Here is a 16,341-nt window from a genome sequence, read left to right on the forward strand (position 1 = left end):
CTTTCCTACAGGTCTAAGCTTTAAAAGAAGCCTTGTATTTTGTATTCCAGTTGAGAATTGCCCCCTTAAAGGCTTTTATGTCTGCGTGACTTAAGGCAACTGAAGTGATAGTTATGTTGTGTTTTGTTTTCCAGAGATGTAAGAAGGTGAACACAATGGCTGGTGGTTTCAATGTATATTGCCTTTTTGTGTTGTTTCTTTTTCTGAACTGTCATTTCAGGAAAATGATCTCTATAACTTTCATTTTGATTTGGATTTGATGTCTTGGGACTCGGATCTTTGGAATATTACAGGCCATGCTTATACAGGTAACTAACCTTCTGGGATTTTTGTAGTTGTGACTCTTGCCCCCTACCACACAATAGGGAGCTGTTATAACTTTAGAATAGCGGTAACTTACGTGAAACTATTTGATGCCCTACAGCGAAGTCAGGCTGTGTTTCTGTAGGATGGGTACAGCTGGTGAGGACTGCCCTAAAAGCTAATAAGTTGTTTGGTATCTTTGATCTTGTTATGTTTTCTGCTGTGCCTTGCTTCAGGAATTAAATAGCTGGTGTGGGACAGTGCATGCTTTACTGGTCTCCCATTGTTAAAGACTTGTGCAGTAAAATTTCTTTATCCGCCTCTTCCAGATGCAAGCGTGAAGACAGAACCCTTATCACCAGCCACTTCAAATTGTTCGGTCCCTTCTCCGTTGTCTGCGGACTCTCCAGTGCAGAATGTGCCTGTATGCAGAAACCTCCATGTAACACAGATAGCAGTACTCATTCAGAATCAGCTGTGACAAACAAAAAGCCCACTGATTTACTTGTCTGACCAACTTCATGGCATAAGAGGAAACAGCTTATTTTTCCAACCCTTGCAAAAACAACTTCCCTTCAGTGATGTTTTCCTTCCTCTCCTGCTGTAGCCCATTCTAAAAAGAGCATGTTTGGTTCTGTTTCCTCAGTTGTGTGTATTGGCCTGGTTGCCAAACAAAATGCCTTCTAAAAGTTGCTGAGTAGCAGTTGCTGGCCTCTGCCCCCCTTCGCTCTGCTGATAAGGAGAGGTACTTCTCTGTTTTTCAGCGGTACTTAGCATTGACCAGAATAAAACTGCAGAACAAAACCTTTCTCCTGTTTGCTGAAGCAGCAACACAGATGTAAATAAAGGCAGTTATACTCTGAGCTGCTAGTAGATACTTTTAGGTGTTTCTGAAGCATTAGTCTCATGTGCTTTCTGTCTGCAGGATGATGTGGACTTCAGCTGTAGCTCCCAGATGTCTCCCATCTCTCTCTACAGCAAGAGTTGCAGAAGCCCTGCATCCCCTGAAGGAGATGGAGGGAAGAAGCCTGCTGTCAGCGTCACTTCTCGGTCCGGTATGAGATCAAATTACTTTGATTCTGCAGCTAGTATGCATGTTGTCTTGCGTATGGATGTTTAACTAACAAAGGCTAGTAAATCCTGTAATTTCTGACTTGAATTTGTGATCAGATATGTCTTTTTAACAAAAATTGTAGATGGGTTAAAAAAAACCCCAAAACAAAGCCATGTTATTACTGCTTAAATATTTAATATCTTTAGGTCCAACTCTGACTCTTCTTCCTTTCGTAGCAAATAATTCTGCGAGGACCCTGAAGAGGTGTGGTCAGGCAGTGTCCAGGCCTTCAATACAACCCAAACCTCTTTTGCCTGCTGTACCTGAGGCTCAGGCTAACATTGGCATCCCAGCTAAAACCATCATTATTCAGGCTCTTCCCACACTTGTGCCCCTGCCAAAGCATCAGCCAGTTGTTAACATCCAGCCAGCACCCCCTAAAGGTAAGTGAATTGTCATAACGGAGCCAGGTCTTTGCGGTAATGTCTGTTTGGGATGGTCACAAGAATGAAGTTAGCTTTGGCAGATGAAATGGGAGGGGTAGGGAAAAAAAAAGAGGTGTGCTGCATGCTTTGCTGAAAAGGCTTTAGGCTGAGAAGCTGGCCTTATGCCTCTCTCGTATAGTCCTATGAGGAACAGCACTTGCCTGGGCATCGTGTGGAATGGAAGACAGTATAGCAAAACAGACTATGCTGAGCTCTGGCAGTTGTGGAGACAGAACTGTTGATCTGGAAGAGTCTCTAGGGACCCTTTGCTCGGCTCTGCTTGTGACGGCAAGTGCTGCATAAGGTGATCACAGTGCTGTTCTGTCGTAACCAAGGGAAGATCCAGCACAATCAGTTGGCTTGGCTTAACAAAGTTTGAAAGCTTAGGAGGAGTGATAAAAGCTTTTTTTTTTTTATCCACATGATATTCTGCCACAGGATGGTGGGAAAATGAGTTTATGGCTTTTTATCTCGCTAACAGCATTAAATAGGATGTTGTGAAATCTACTAAAAGTTGAGAGCGCCATGTTAGAGGTTAGAATAGTTGCTTACAGCTGTAAGCTGTAACAGGAGGCACGTGATTTCCTGTCCACTGATAATTCTTCATTCCTCCTGTTGACCTGTAATAGATTTTTGAAGTACCTTGAGCCTTCATTTCTGAATCCAAAGCATTGTTTTACTCTTCAGCTAAGGCAGTGGGGACATTACTTGCATTGCTGAAATCGTCAGATGCTGTTGCTCCTTTTCACCAGCTGATGGCTGCAGTCTCTTGCAGTTGATTGTACAGGCACTGAGGTGTGGAAGGAAAAAGAGGCAAATACTTAAGGGCATGTATCTAGAAATTATTGCAATAGTGAAAAATTTGTCTTCATTACTAATTGCTTTTCCATCAGGAGTTAAGCCAAAGCTGGAGACGCTGAGTTTTGTTACAACATGCCTGAGATTGTTAGACAGCTTAAAACGCAGATCAGCACAGTCAGCATGACCTAATTTTTATTCCTTCTGATGTTCCAGCTGATAAAATACCATCTGGAATAAGGAATGTTGGGGATATGGATTTTTTGGATATAAATACAGTACTGTGAAGATCAGCTTCTCCTTTTCCTGAAGAAAAGTCAGGAGAGTAGTTTCTGTGAGGCACTATAGAGGAGATACTTTTGAGAAAGTATTTCCATGCCATGGACTTAACTGATGATCTGTTTAAAAATTCCATAGTGCCTCTTCTATAACAAAAACCATAAGGATCTTTTTTGTTAACCAACATCCCCTGCACATGATAAGGTGGAGTTACCACCTTGAAATATACCATTATCTTCAATGGATCATGAGGAATGATATTTTTACAGTCCCTCTCGTAAAAGCTTAAAGAAAGCATGATTTTCGAGCATCACATACTTTATGCATTAAAAAAAATTGTTGAAATAATCTCAAATTCATTATTTGAGGTTCTTAAATAGGATGGTACTAACTTACGATGTCTTCAAGATTATCTCTGAGAAGAAGGAGATCTAATCCTACACCTCATATACATAACAGATCTTGGCACTACGTAAATTACTTCATTTTCCACCTTCCAGGAGGTTGGGTAAATCCTGTAATACATTGTCGTGCATTTTGGTTGGAATGCTCAGCTGGAACGTGCTGTTTCTGAAAGCTGGCAAGGTCATCCTGTTACAAAGGATTAAAGAGACATTCATGTGTTTTCAGACAACAAAATATTACTGAAGCATCTGCTTGAGTTAAATGTAGTTGTTGGACTGAAATGTCTTGGAAGTGACTGTTTTTAATTCCATTGCAAACTCTGTCAAAATTACCTCATTTTTTCTGCTTGCTTTTCTTTAAGCTCTCTTCAGCTTGTGCATAAAATTTCTCACATAGGACATTTTTCAAAAAAATTGATCTGGCCTTAGTGTGAATTGAGGCTTTAACTTAGGCTTTGAAAGTGTAACTTGCATTGTTCTTTCTCGTTCAACTTCTTTCTCTGCTCTGAATTGATGTTTATGGTATGAGTCACTTCTGTGTAGTAAATTTTCCACTGAATACAGCAATAAAGTAGGGATGGACAAAAGGGAGAAGGATTGAGGTAAGCTGGCTAAGTTCTTTTAAAAAATTGCTCAAAGTGCATCAAGCATTAGCAATACTGAAATGAATAATGTTTCTAACAAGTGTTGACTTTTATTAACTTTGAAGAGCTTTTAGGAGAGAGCTTGCTTTCTTGGATCCACTTAATATGTCTAGTTTTAGTTTGCAGGACGGATTAAGAGCCTTGCAAACTTGTGAGCTTCTTTTTTTTTCCCTTCTCTTTCCATTCCTATCCTGTTGAATATACTAATGCAGAAGAATTGGACTTGAGATAAATCGTGTGGGGCAGGAGAGGAAGCAAGGCTTTCTATCTCCTGTTGTCAGTATTCCGCTACAAACCGGTCACGTACAAATCCATGTTGTATCAGACACTGAGCACTCCTGTTTGTTCTTGTGTCCTAGGTCAATCAGTGGTGCTCCCCCAGCCTGCTGTGGTACAGCTCCAGGCTTCTGGGGTGCTTCCTGCCTCCCAGCCAGTCATTGCTGTCACTGGAGGGACCACGCAGCTTCACAATCATACGGTGAACGCATTGTCTCCAGCTGCTGGAAATGGCTCAACAAGCGGCAAAATACCAGTGACTAAGCCCTTGCTTCAAAGCACCACACCAGGGATGGGGCTGGATGTAAGTTCTGACTGTGCGATGGTAGCTAGTAACAAACCTTGGAAACAGTTTTCTGTTACCTGCATGTGGGATATAATGGGAGAACCAGGTCACTTTAGAGTTTCAGGAAGGCAGAGCTGTAGTTGGGCTTGTCTGATAGGATTTCTAACAGTAAGCAGGGAATTCGGCAACTTGGCAAAGAATGGGGAGGAACAGCTTGATATCTGCTGGCCTGTCTGGAGTTGCAGACCAAGTAGGCAAGCATTGTGGCAGAAGACAGTGCTGATATATTTTTTTCTTTCCTATGCTTGTCTTCTCAACTGCAAGCTCTCAATGGCTGGAGCTCTCTTACATACAGGAAGATTTGATATATCTGATTTTTGATTAGTGCTAAACCATTTTTCTAATCCATATAATAAAAACACCCCTTTGGAAGTAGATTAATTGGAAATGTCAGCAGTAGGCCTGATTCTTTTTCCATCCCCTTTATCTCCCCAGATTTTACTTATGATTTTTTGAACTTTCAGGTATTGAGTTTCATTTTCTAATCTCTTCAGGCTCCCTTTTGATGATATACTGAATGAGTAGAAAAGGGGTAAGCTCTGAACAGTCACTATGCAAATAAGTAAGTTTTTCCACAGTAGCTCACAGTAAGCAGTATGTGTAAACAGAAATGACTTTTGAGGTGTGGGGGTTATTTTTCCTCTGTCAGCTTTGACATCTTAAGGAGCTAGCAAGCTGGGTGTTAACTTGATTTAGTTCCTAGCAGTGTGGAGCTGTTGTCCAAAGGAAGGCATGGTTATGGAAAGTACCGAAGCTTCTTGTTTGTGGCTTTTAAACTCTCAGGGTGTCATTCTCCAGTGTGGTATTCCAAGTGCAGTTGTCGTGAGCTGAGAGTCCAATGCATCTCTCAGCGTGAGGGAGAAAACACTGTGAAATTTTGCAGTATAGTCACCTACTTATTAGCAGTGCAGGACACTGTTTCTCAAAGGCATGTGCCTTCTGGCTGCTTTGGAGGGATGTTGTTCGGTTTCCTAGCATCTGACAATTGCCACTCATGCTTGATGTTAAATTTTCCTCACTATTCATGTTTGCATGTGGGCTGAATTTTTAAATGAAAAATTATTTGCTACGAATAATTCAGTAGCCAGACTACAATGGAAACCTGATTTTGAATTTGCAAGAAGCTAACAGAGGTCTGTCAGTGTACAGACCAGTTAAGAGCGCTGCATTGTTAAATGTTAATTGCCTGCCATGCAAAGCTAGACTGAAGAGGCCTGTCAGCAGCCCTTAGATTTGTGACTCCCTGTAATCAGGACTAGCATGGCACCTTGCCATTGTCTGAATAAAAGGTTTAATTGACAAAACCCCTCTTATTGTCATCTCACTTCACATACGCATCTGTGACAGTCAGTAGTCAAACATGCAGCTGGGTTAATGTATAGCTGTTTGTTTTGAACGATGGTTGTGTGCGTATTTTGGCCTGAAGCTGTTTTAGGGAGGCAGTTTTAAGACTTGGTATTGGCCTAAATGCTGCACATCTTACCTGTGTTTATTGAAACTTGATAAAACAGTGGCAACTGCTCTTTGGCACGTGCTGTGAAACAGCACTTTGAAAAAGAACAAATGTTTCGGGATGCAGCTGGCGCCAGCAGGGTTAAAACATCTTGCATCTGCCGGAGATGCCATATGTGGCGCTCAGAGCTGCACAGATGTAGCTGTCATTTGAGCTCAGCAACACGTGTTTTTGTTTGCTAATCTAAGCAGATGTTGCAGGATAAAAAGAAACACTGCAGGACTTTCTTTTGAGCTTAGGAGGGATAAACTGTTAGCTTAATGCTCAGCCCTTCCAGTGGATTAGACTGAGATCGGCTGATAGCAAGCTGTACGCGTGAGGCCCTGTGTTGCGCGTGTCCTGATGGCATACATTTGCACAGCTTGCCAGCCGTGGGGAAGTGCCAGGCTTTCAGTGCGGTCACTCTTCGCTAGGAAACCGGTGAAGGACTTTCCACAAGGAAACTGGGCAAAAGAAATGTTGTCTAAGCAAACCACTCTTCCGGTTGAAGGAAAGAGGCTCTTAACTGAAAAAGCAGATTGCCTTTCCTGTTGCAATTAAATGATATGAGGATATAAATGGTAGGTGTGTGAGGGAGTCTAGTTTAGTTGTGTCCTTAGAGGGCTTTTCTCTCATGTTTCTACTCTGTAGTGAGAAAGGATAAAAATTACTGAAAATTTAGAGAAAATATTACACAAAATTACTTCAACATAAATGTGGATTTCTGTTAGAGTCCTGTTTTCTGTGCTGTGCATTGGGTAATTTTCGTATGAAATAAACTCATTAGTCAAGTTGTGTTCCGTTGATTTGAGACAAGAAAACCCAGATCTTTCATAAGAACAGAGAAGATACTTGCATAGGTTTTGTATTCCCACATTTAAGGTGCGTCTTTGAAGATAGCAAAGGTAAGAAGCCAGCCAATATAAAGTTGAAATGGTATGTGCTTTCAGCTCTTTGTTAACTTTCCCAGTGTGTGTACCAACAACTCTGTGGAGTGTGAGACACATTCTTACCACCTTGTGCTAGAAATACAGCTTATGTTGGAATGGAGTTTAAGTTTTGCTCAGAACTGAGTTTTCTTTGGAACACTAAATTGAGGTAGCAGTGTTTATTTGTAAAGTGCATGACTCTTTACAAAGACTCTGAAGACAGAGGACAATCTGAATCTAGTTAGTACTGTTTGAAGCAAGGTTTGGCAATGAACCCTTCACTTCTTTATATTTACAACACTCTGTGTGTGTGTGTGTTAGTGGTGGTGTAGCATTTAAAGCTAGGAAGCAGAAGTTGGATCACTGAATAACTTTTGATTGCAATGCCAATGTTTTCCCTTTATGGTCTGTGTTTCCTGAGATCGAGAAGCTACTATCTTGAGTGGTCAATTAATACAATACAACCTACAAAAGGCGAGGCTGCAAAAGAAGTTAGCAGAAATGTTTGCTACGTTTAATCTTTGTTCAGCACTTGTGCAGAGCAATGTTGCTCAAGCAGTCTGACATTATAAATTAGTTCCTCTCTCCCTTCTGATTATCAAAATGGTCAAGCAAGGGGCATGTTTATCTTGATGCCGAGCCAGCTATGTAATGCTTAGTGCCATGCTGCTTCCAGATTTAAGCATTGCTGCACTATTTCACTGACACAACTCTTTGTTTCCTGCATCAGATTTAGGTAGGACCAGGTGTGCAGTTGTGGCTGATTCCCCAAGAAAAGCCAGGCAAGGACTAGAGGCTTGACCAAGGACCTTAAACTGTTTTAGGGATTATCAATTAAAACAAAATAACCCAAGGACAGGAATAGTTGGGTTTCATTTAAGCAAGCTGAAGAAATGAACGGAAGTGAAAATGGTGTGGCATAGACTGAAATGTAGTTATTGCACAGAGTACCTTGAGTCAGACTGGGGAGAGCTGGTGTTCCTGACAGCGTTTGGAGAACACTGAGTAAAGAAGGACAGTGTAGAAAAATACCATCTGAAAGGTAGCCGGTAGTGTCTGAAACAGCGATAGATGTACCTGAGGATGTGCTTTTAGTGTACAAACGCCGCACTGGTGCATTAACTCCATGTTTTCTCCAGGGAAGCAGGTAGGTTTGCCAGAGGTTCCAGATACTTAGTCAAAAGCTATCCAGTAGTGAATAATCCTGAGCAGGTCTGCAAACAAGAATGGATGTAAACAATTTGGTCTCTGACTTCATGATGCAAAACTTCTTTTTAAAAAGAGGAATGTAACTACTTGTTTGGAATATCATACAACTCAAGCCAAAGCTGCTGCATGAACTCATTCCCTATTATTTCATCTCTGGACAGTTGAAGTGATCTTGGCCCCAAATTGGTGTGTTCTATACACTGCAGTCCTTGGCTAGCCTGCATAATTTTTTTTCCAAAGTTTTTATATGTCTGCAGAAGTTTTCTTACGTTAAGTATTGTAGTACTTAAAAAATTCAAGACAAAGCTTAGTGTTAATGAAAATATGTTAAAATCTTTTCCTTCTCCACTCTCTGCTCAAGAGAGAAACTAGAGTAAGTACAAACAGCTTCACTTTCACAGACTTTTGTTGGTGGCAGCAGACTAGACATATAATAAATGATCTTCACAGAAAGCAATTAGATCAACATGGAGACAGCCCAAAATGTTAATGCACTATAACGTATTTTCTTAGTCTTTGTCACCAGACTGCGGTATCCTGAAGAAGAATGACTTCCTCAAACAGCCTGTAGCCAATTTTTCTTGCAGACACCAAAGCCCTAGAGCAACATATTGTCTGTGTGCGGGTATATACATGGAGAGAGTTGGAAAGCTATGGTTCGGATTCTTTAAGCAGACAGACCTTAACTGGAGCACACTGTCTGAGTTCATTAATGTTACTGTTCTGCGCCTTGTTTATTTTTTTCCTAGACTGATAGTTCTAGATTAGTTCTCATCTTTTTTCTTTAGCTTTCATGCTCTAATAGATACAGCTTACTCCAGTGCATGTGTTGGTAGCTACTGGAGGATATTCAGGTCTGTGTAAGATACATCATTCAGTTCTTTTTCAGTGTAAACATCATTAAGGCACATCCTGCTGTAGCTTAATAATGTGATGAAAGTCTTCTGGTTTTAATAAAAACAGAGTTGCTGTTGCTCATCTGTGCGGGAAAGGAAATCAACAGAGTTGTGTTTAAACTTAGGATTTCAAGTAGTTTTGTATAGCTCTGCAGTATCGATCATCGTTATCCTTGTCAGTGGCAAGATGCTTTCAGTCTGGGTCATCCCACTCAGTGCAAACCACAAAATGAGTAAGTGGTAAAAGATGATAGACTGTTCCTGTTTGGGAAACAAAATCACAATCATCAAGACCGTTGGAGGATGGGGAGGGGTTATCTTGAACTGTCTCGGACTGGTCTTGTGGACTGAATGCCTGCTAGTGGTTCGAGTGAATTGTGTGCTCTCCTGGAGTATATTTGCTGCTTTAGCTTCATCCAGAAGGAATCCAGTTTGTGTGGTCTATCAGAGACTGTTCTGTGATGTGAACCAAAGCATATGGACAATCAGGAAATGTGCATCAAAGCCACACTCCTGATCTGAGTTAGAATGCTAATATAGATGCACCCAGAGACTGCATTTAAACTGCCATGTAAGTGCTTGATATAGCATGTGCAATCTGAGGTCAGCAACAGTATTCAAATCTCAAAAACTATGTAGCAGAGCTGGACAGGGTACAGAAACAGGTGTAATCAGTGTGGAAATGGCTTCCATGCAAGGCAGGCTAAAAAACCATAGGACTCTCCAGTTAAGAAAACAGATGACTGATTGTAGCCTATAAAATGGTGTATTGTAAAGCGAAGGTGAAAGACATTCTTGGTACCTTGCAGACCTGTAGATGTGTATTTTCTGTCTTCGTGATTTGATTGGTCAAATCAAACTGCTGCTCAAGTAATACATTTTGTGTCCCCTACACATAGAAGGTTGAGAATGCAGGAGAAAACAGAGCACAGGACATGTTGTTCCATTACCCGTGTGCTATAGCTCTTGGAGGTGTACCGTGATTCCTAGTTGCCTCTGTGCTGAACATTTCAGCTCATTTGAAGCGGAGTGCGGGAAGCTATCTATGCAGACTTTTGACAAAGTAGAGGAGCAGAAATTATGCATGAAATAGAGGCACTTTTAATTTGCAGATCATTAACAGGCCTCCGTATCGTCTGTCCAGGTCAATGTCTTGAGAAGGCAGCAGCGCATGATCAAAAACCGGGAGTCAGCCTTTCAGTCACGGAAGAAAAAGAAAGAGTACATGCTGGGACTGGAAGCAAGGCTGGAGGCGGCCTTACTGGAGAATGAGAAACTCAAGAAAGAAAACAACACGCTGAAGAGGCAACTGGATGAAGTGGTATTAGAGGTAAGAGATTGTGGTGAAGATCTGACTTTATATAAAGGCAGTTGCTCAGGTGGAAGGCACTTGAACAGGATCATGGAAATGTTGACTGGAAGACCTTTGGGAATTTCTAGTCCGCTGTCCCACTCCGAGCGGACTTTCACCAACTCCTGGTCAGGACAGTGGTTGTGGTATCTAGTTGACTTTTAATTCCTCATTTAGGGGGAATGCTCAGATATCACTGAGAAGATAGACTGCATAGAAGCTGAATATAATGTACAAACAAAAGAGGTTTAATTTTAAGTAGTCCTGGGGTGTATTCATACATAATTAGGGAAGTATAAATCTAAAAAGCAAGCATGATTTGGTTTATTTAAGTCCTGACATACCTTTGCATGTCTGTGCCCCCTTTTTATTGTATGTCTTCTCTGTTTTTTCCTATCTAGAACCAGAAGCTCAAAGTATCATCTCCAAAGAGAAGGACCCTGTGTGTGATGGTGATACTGGCTTTCATCATGTTGAATTATGGTCCACTGAGGTAAGCTGCCTAGGAATTCCTCTTTGGATACCAAGTTTGCTGGCCTGCAATTTTTGTTTGAATCTTTAATACAGGCTGTTTTGTGCTTTAAAGCCTTGAGCTTGAAACCTGACTTCTGTCCTTTACTCTCCTCCTGCGTAGGGGAAGACTCATCTGTATAATGGTTCCTTTTTTGGAATCCTTATAGCAACAAGAGATGGATCTTGTACTTCTGAATTTTCTTGGCTTGGCATTTTGTTGATTAGTGCAGCGTACAGCAGTTTGTCTGCTCCATTGATACCTGAAGAGAAAAAAGAGCTGTGTTTAGAATCCTTTTAGGAAAAAAAGCCAGACTTTAAGAGCTCATCTGTTTGTTTATACCGGTGCTAATCTCAATGGCTGTGAGTTTAAGCTGCTTCTAGTACCCAGTGCAGGAAATCCCACTGTTTGTTCCAGTGCTTTGCAGTCCTGGCCATTAGATACGGCTAGCTGCAATCTTCCTCATTACAGTGTAAGCTCTGTATTACTTGTCTTCTAGATCCAGTGAAGAGGTGGTTCCCTCTCCTTGGTTAGTCAAAATGGAAATCAAAAACCTCCCTTGTTCAAACTGTTATCAGTGAAGATAAGTAAGAACCAGTGAGCAGGAAGGAAATGCTGCATTACTTCCCAGACATTTTATAAGGAAATCTGTGGAAGAGAGGAGACTAAAAAGGAATACTTCTTGCACATATCTGTCTATTTAACCTGTCTTTGGAACATAAGGACCTTTTATGTGAAGCCGTTCACTTTTTCAAAAGGGGAGGATATTTCAGTAGTTTCCCAGTGTCTCCATTTGTCCTCAAAACCCCAGTCAAACTGAAGGAATGGGATGGGATAAATCTGGAAACTTTGTTTCTGACTATGATAAACTTTTACAATGTTGGTATTTGTATTTTTAATAATAGTAGAAAATTTGCTAAAGCTGAAATTACTTTTGAAGTATTTGCACTTACTGGGAATACTGGTTATCTCAGGCAGTGAAGAACAGCTGATAATTTTATTTTGATATGGGTGATTTTAAGGTAGACAATTTCTTAGTGCATTTAGGGATTTGTATTAGGATTTTTGACTATCAGGCAGAAAAATAATCTTTTAGATACTCAGCAACTGATTTGTACATCCCATCTGCATTTGCAAACGTTACTGCTCACTCAAGAGATACTGTTCTTGGTGAGAACTAATAGGACCAGTAATCTTTTTGAAGCTGGAAGAAATGTTAGTTGCCTCCACATTACAGTGAGGACTTGGAATGCATGAAGCTCTTGTTTTGAGAGGCTTGGAAACGTACAGAAGACGAGTGGGCAGTCTTTTCCCACAGTGCACTGAAGTTCCTCTCTCAGCTTCTCTGCCCCCAGGAATGAGTAAGGTGTTGAGCTTGATGGCAAGAAACTGCAGTCAAAGTAGACTGAAAGGTCAGTTCGTGTCCATATCTTTGCAACAATCAGTAACTATAGAAATGTGACAGCGTTAATTTCTTGGCCTGTTCCATGTTTAATATAGTAGATAAAAAGAAATTCTTGGATGTTTGGCTGAGCGTGCCAGTGTAATCATTGTGCCTGAACTAGGTGGTCTGCATCAGTACTGGATTTAGGCAGTGAGGAGAAATGTAATTGCAAATTTGCCAGGAATTACTCTTATCTTTCTGGTTTGGGGTTTTGTGGTAGATTTTTGTTGTTGGATTCCCCCCCCCCCCACAGAATTGCACTGCAATTAAAATGCTAGACTGTATCAAGGTGGTGTGAATGTTGATTGTGCAATACCCTTTGGAAGGCCCAGAATGTGGGATACACAAACTGTTATTTAAGATTTCAGTCCTCCCGTATGCATTTTCTTCCTTTTATAGAGGTGTCACTGAATGATAGCTCCACAAACGTGATAGTCATGATTGCTGTTCTGCTTAGTCCTTAACAACAGAAGCTTCCAATACACAAGATCTTTTTCAGTCCTTGCAACTTCTTACAGAAATAAGGACTTTTTTTAAATTATTATTAAAATAGCCATGCTAGCTTATAGTTCAGCAAAAGTACTTATTCCCCCAAGGTAGCCACCTGTGGAATAACTGATTTCTATGCAGCGGTCAACTGGTGATAAGTCTGATTTGAAACTTTGTGACAGTGTTGCCATTTCTTCTATGCGGGAAATCATTTCACTTGCACACCTGTATGGAGGTATGACAGCATTCAGGCACAGGATGCTTTGATTCAAATGTATTAGCAGTGAATATTTTATTATTTAAAACCAATGAACCATTGCAAAGAGAGAGTGACATCCAAAAAAAGCAAAAATGTGGGAATTTCACCTCCTAAATTTTGTAGCAGACTTTGAAATTCCCTTAGCTGGCCTTATTGTAAGATGCTTCTTAATTTCTTAATCGGCAGTGATAAGATTCTTTGAAGGCTAGAGGTAAAACAAAAGAACAGACACATAGGTTTTCTCTTTAGCTGCCTATTTCAGTCAAATCGGAGAAGGCAGGGAAGTGGTGGGGTTGTTTGGGGACAGGGATGTGAAGCTGAAGGACAGGCAGTCCTGCAAACCCTTCATGGTCTGCAGCAGGTCAGCAGAAGTGCAGCGTAATGTTTGGGCACTCGGCATCCCATGAAAAACCATCTGGATGGATGGCTGCATAGTTAATTCTGTGTTTTCTTCTGCATTAGTGGATATGTGTTGTAGTAGCACTGGTTCATACATAATTTTGGTCTTATGTCTTATTGACTGTGTACATAAGTGGTGAAATGTTTGTGGTGGTTCATGGAGAACTTTGGGCTGTGCTGTTCTGCTGCTTTAGGATTATGAGAAGCAGTCCAGGATGTGGCAGCCCTTGGCAAACAAGTTTAACAGATAAAATTATTCTGCTGACAAATATACTATGTGTATGGGTAATCCGTAACATTGACCATGGGAATATGAGAGTGGGGCTGAAAGTCTGGTAGGGAAGCTAGCTTATTGACCCAAGAAATCTGTTTGAAAATACTGGAGGAAGAGTCTAGTGCAGTCTGTTTAATTGGCAACAAGCTTTTCACAACATTTCTCAGTCTTGGAAATAGCACCATGTTATCTCTGATAAAAAAATGTAAGTCGAATTAAGTATAAATAGAATGTAAACGTGAATTGAATACTTTCTGGTCATGGAAGTGGCTTGTATAGAGTTAATGGTAACTCTGCATTATATTGTACTGTGTTACTAAATCCTTTTGGGTTTGTTGATATTTGTATAGAAAACTGAAACTTTCAATTATTAAAAGCAGAAGTGATTTAGCAGGAATTATATTGGTGTAAGTTTCTATGTCATCTATTTGCTTTACATTAGAAGAAGGGCGTCCAGGAGTTTCCCATCTGTGTGTCAATGAACTATTCTCTAATCTTTATGAATTATTTGGATTTGGATTTAACATCTATAAAAATTTCCTTTTGTTATTATTTGAGAATGATTGGTGATGTGTATGAAGGGAAAAGGGTACATTTTGATTTAATTCCTTGAAGAGGTCACCCCCTTGCCCCAGTCTTACATACCATGAGGTGCAAGACAGGAATTGGCAACCCACCACATTTGCACAAAAGGCAGGGAGCGCACAACCTTGGCAGGCAGCAAGGTTGGGAGCTGGAACCGGGACATCTGGAGGCAGGTATCTGTGGGAGGCAGCGTCTCCTGCCTTTGCGATTACCTTCTGTGAGAGCCAGTGTTGGTCAGCACAGCTGCATTCTCAGCTGGCGTGGCACCTCTGAAAGATTGCTGACTTCTGGCATTACGAAACATCTAATCAGTTTTGTTTGTTTTTTTTTTTATCACCTACAACATGAAATCTGAAAATTTTCAGGCTGTTACAATTCCTAGATGCCTTTTTTTCCCCTTGTTTAATTTCCATATTTGTGTTACTGTGCCTGGGTACTAACCAGATCTGAAAATGTGTTAAACAAGCACAATGTTGAAACAAATGGAAACCAAGCACATGTTGTAGTCTAAACAATCCCATGTATTTATTTTGGGAATCCTTTTCCTATGTTTCTCTTCCCTGATCCCATTTGAATACAAATTGTCTTGTGTGTTTGTTTTTTTAAATACAAGTCCTACATGTGATAGTAAAGTATTTGCAGGAAGCTAACCCAACTAATGTATAAAAAGTAGGGAAGGGAGAAGGATCACTGAAGATGCAAAAGGTAAGTTTTCTGCATCTCTGCTTCTTGGAGCAGTAGCAGGCAAAGCATGTAAACCAGGTACTTGCTAGTGGCCCTAGCATTGTTTTCCTAGCTATGAAAAATATTGAAGTAGTTATTTGTTCCCCGTAATCAGTCTGCTCAAGCTTACATGGTGGTCATCATCTTACAACAGTCTTAGAGCATTTAGAAAGATGTCACACAGTTAAGAATGTGTCTTAACTACCATTTCAGATATTTAGTGGACAGAAAACAAATATGAAGTTGGAGAGAGGAAAGGCAGATCTGCTAAGAGATTGGAACAGGAGTTTTGAGGAGGTGATGTGATTTATTTTTTTTATTAATTTTGTTTTTTCTTATAAATTGGCCGTCTCTGTATGGCTGGAACCCCTTTCAAACTGGAAAACAGACTTGATGATGTAACCAAAAATTCTTAAGCTGTATTTGTGGTGGAAGGTGACTGAGGTGGTGATTGATGGAGCTAAGTAAAGCTGGTGCTTCACAGTCTCTTGTGTCCTTTTGACCTACAGCAGCTGTGCTAGAATTGCCGGCCTTTTGTAGAGACTTCATCGCAGCTCCTCTCTTGAGTATCCTGATGGGTTTTCCTGTACTTTCCAGGACTATCCTGGAAACTGAATAATCTATTAAAAATTTAGATCCACTGAGCAATCTGCAAATAAAGACACCAGACTGAGTAGCTGAGAAGCATGATTTTTCTGCTATTGTCGTAGACTGCAACAAATGGAGAAGCAGTGATTTTTGACTCTTGAAAGACTTAGGGGTGTGTCCTATTTCTTAGATTGGTAACACAAATGTTAGGGAAAAAAAAAACCAGAAGTGGCAAGATTAATCATCTTTTACGAAAAATGAAGAAATCGCTCAAGGGTTGTTCAGCTGCGTGTTGCCATGATCAGCTGCTCGTGAGCATGCAGTGAGCAAAACACAAGCCTCTCACCAGCACCCAGATTAGCACCCCACCTAATCTACAAGCTGCTAGTTGGTACTAATGTAGCCTGCTGAGCTTTTGGAGCACGCGTGCTTTGGGCTGCTGAAAGCACCATTCATTGAGCACATCTGTATTGGCATCAGGATGGTTTAGAGCACTTACGTGAGCTGAGCAGTCTTGTGTTGGTGTGTGGGAGAGCAGGTTTATTTGGAGGTTTGGTGCATTCAGCAGTTTTCATGCAAGTCTGCTATTGTTTAAGCCTTAAC

General features: G+C 40.8%; 1 protein-coding gene across 2 annotated transcripts in view; it reads left to right on the forward strand.

Annotated features, from left to right (window-relative positions):
• Positions 1–16,341, forward strand: part of ATF6 (activating transcription factor 6) — an 80,389-nt gene that overhangs the window by 1,809 nt on the left and 62,239 nt on the right. For both annotated transcript variants that reach the window (XM_075760195.1, XM_075760196.1), the window contains exons 3-9: positions 221–308; positions 633–727; positions 1,229–1,358; positions 1,594–1,800; positions 4,327–4,547; positions 10,260–10,445; positions 10,868–10,959. In XM_075760195.1, coding sequence (XP_075616310.1) covers positions 221–308; positions 633–727; positions 1,229–1,358; positions 1,594–1,800; positions 4,327–4,547; positions 10,260–10,445; positions 10,868–10,959 — 1,019 coding nt within the window. The remainder of the gene's footprint in view (positions 1–220; positions 309–632; positions 728–1,228; positions 1,359–1,593; positions 1,801–4,326; positions 4,548–10,259; positions 10,446–10,867; positions 10,960–16,341) is intronic.

Source organism: Balearica regulorum, chromosome 8 (assembly GCF_011004875.1).
Source record: "Balearica regulorum gibbericeps isolate bBalReg1 chromosome 8, bBalReg1.pri, whole genome shotgun sequence".
NCBI lineage: Eukaryota > Metazoa > Chordata > Aves > Gruiformes > Gruidae > Balearica > Balearica regulorum.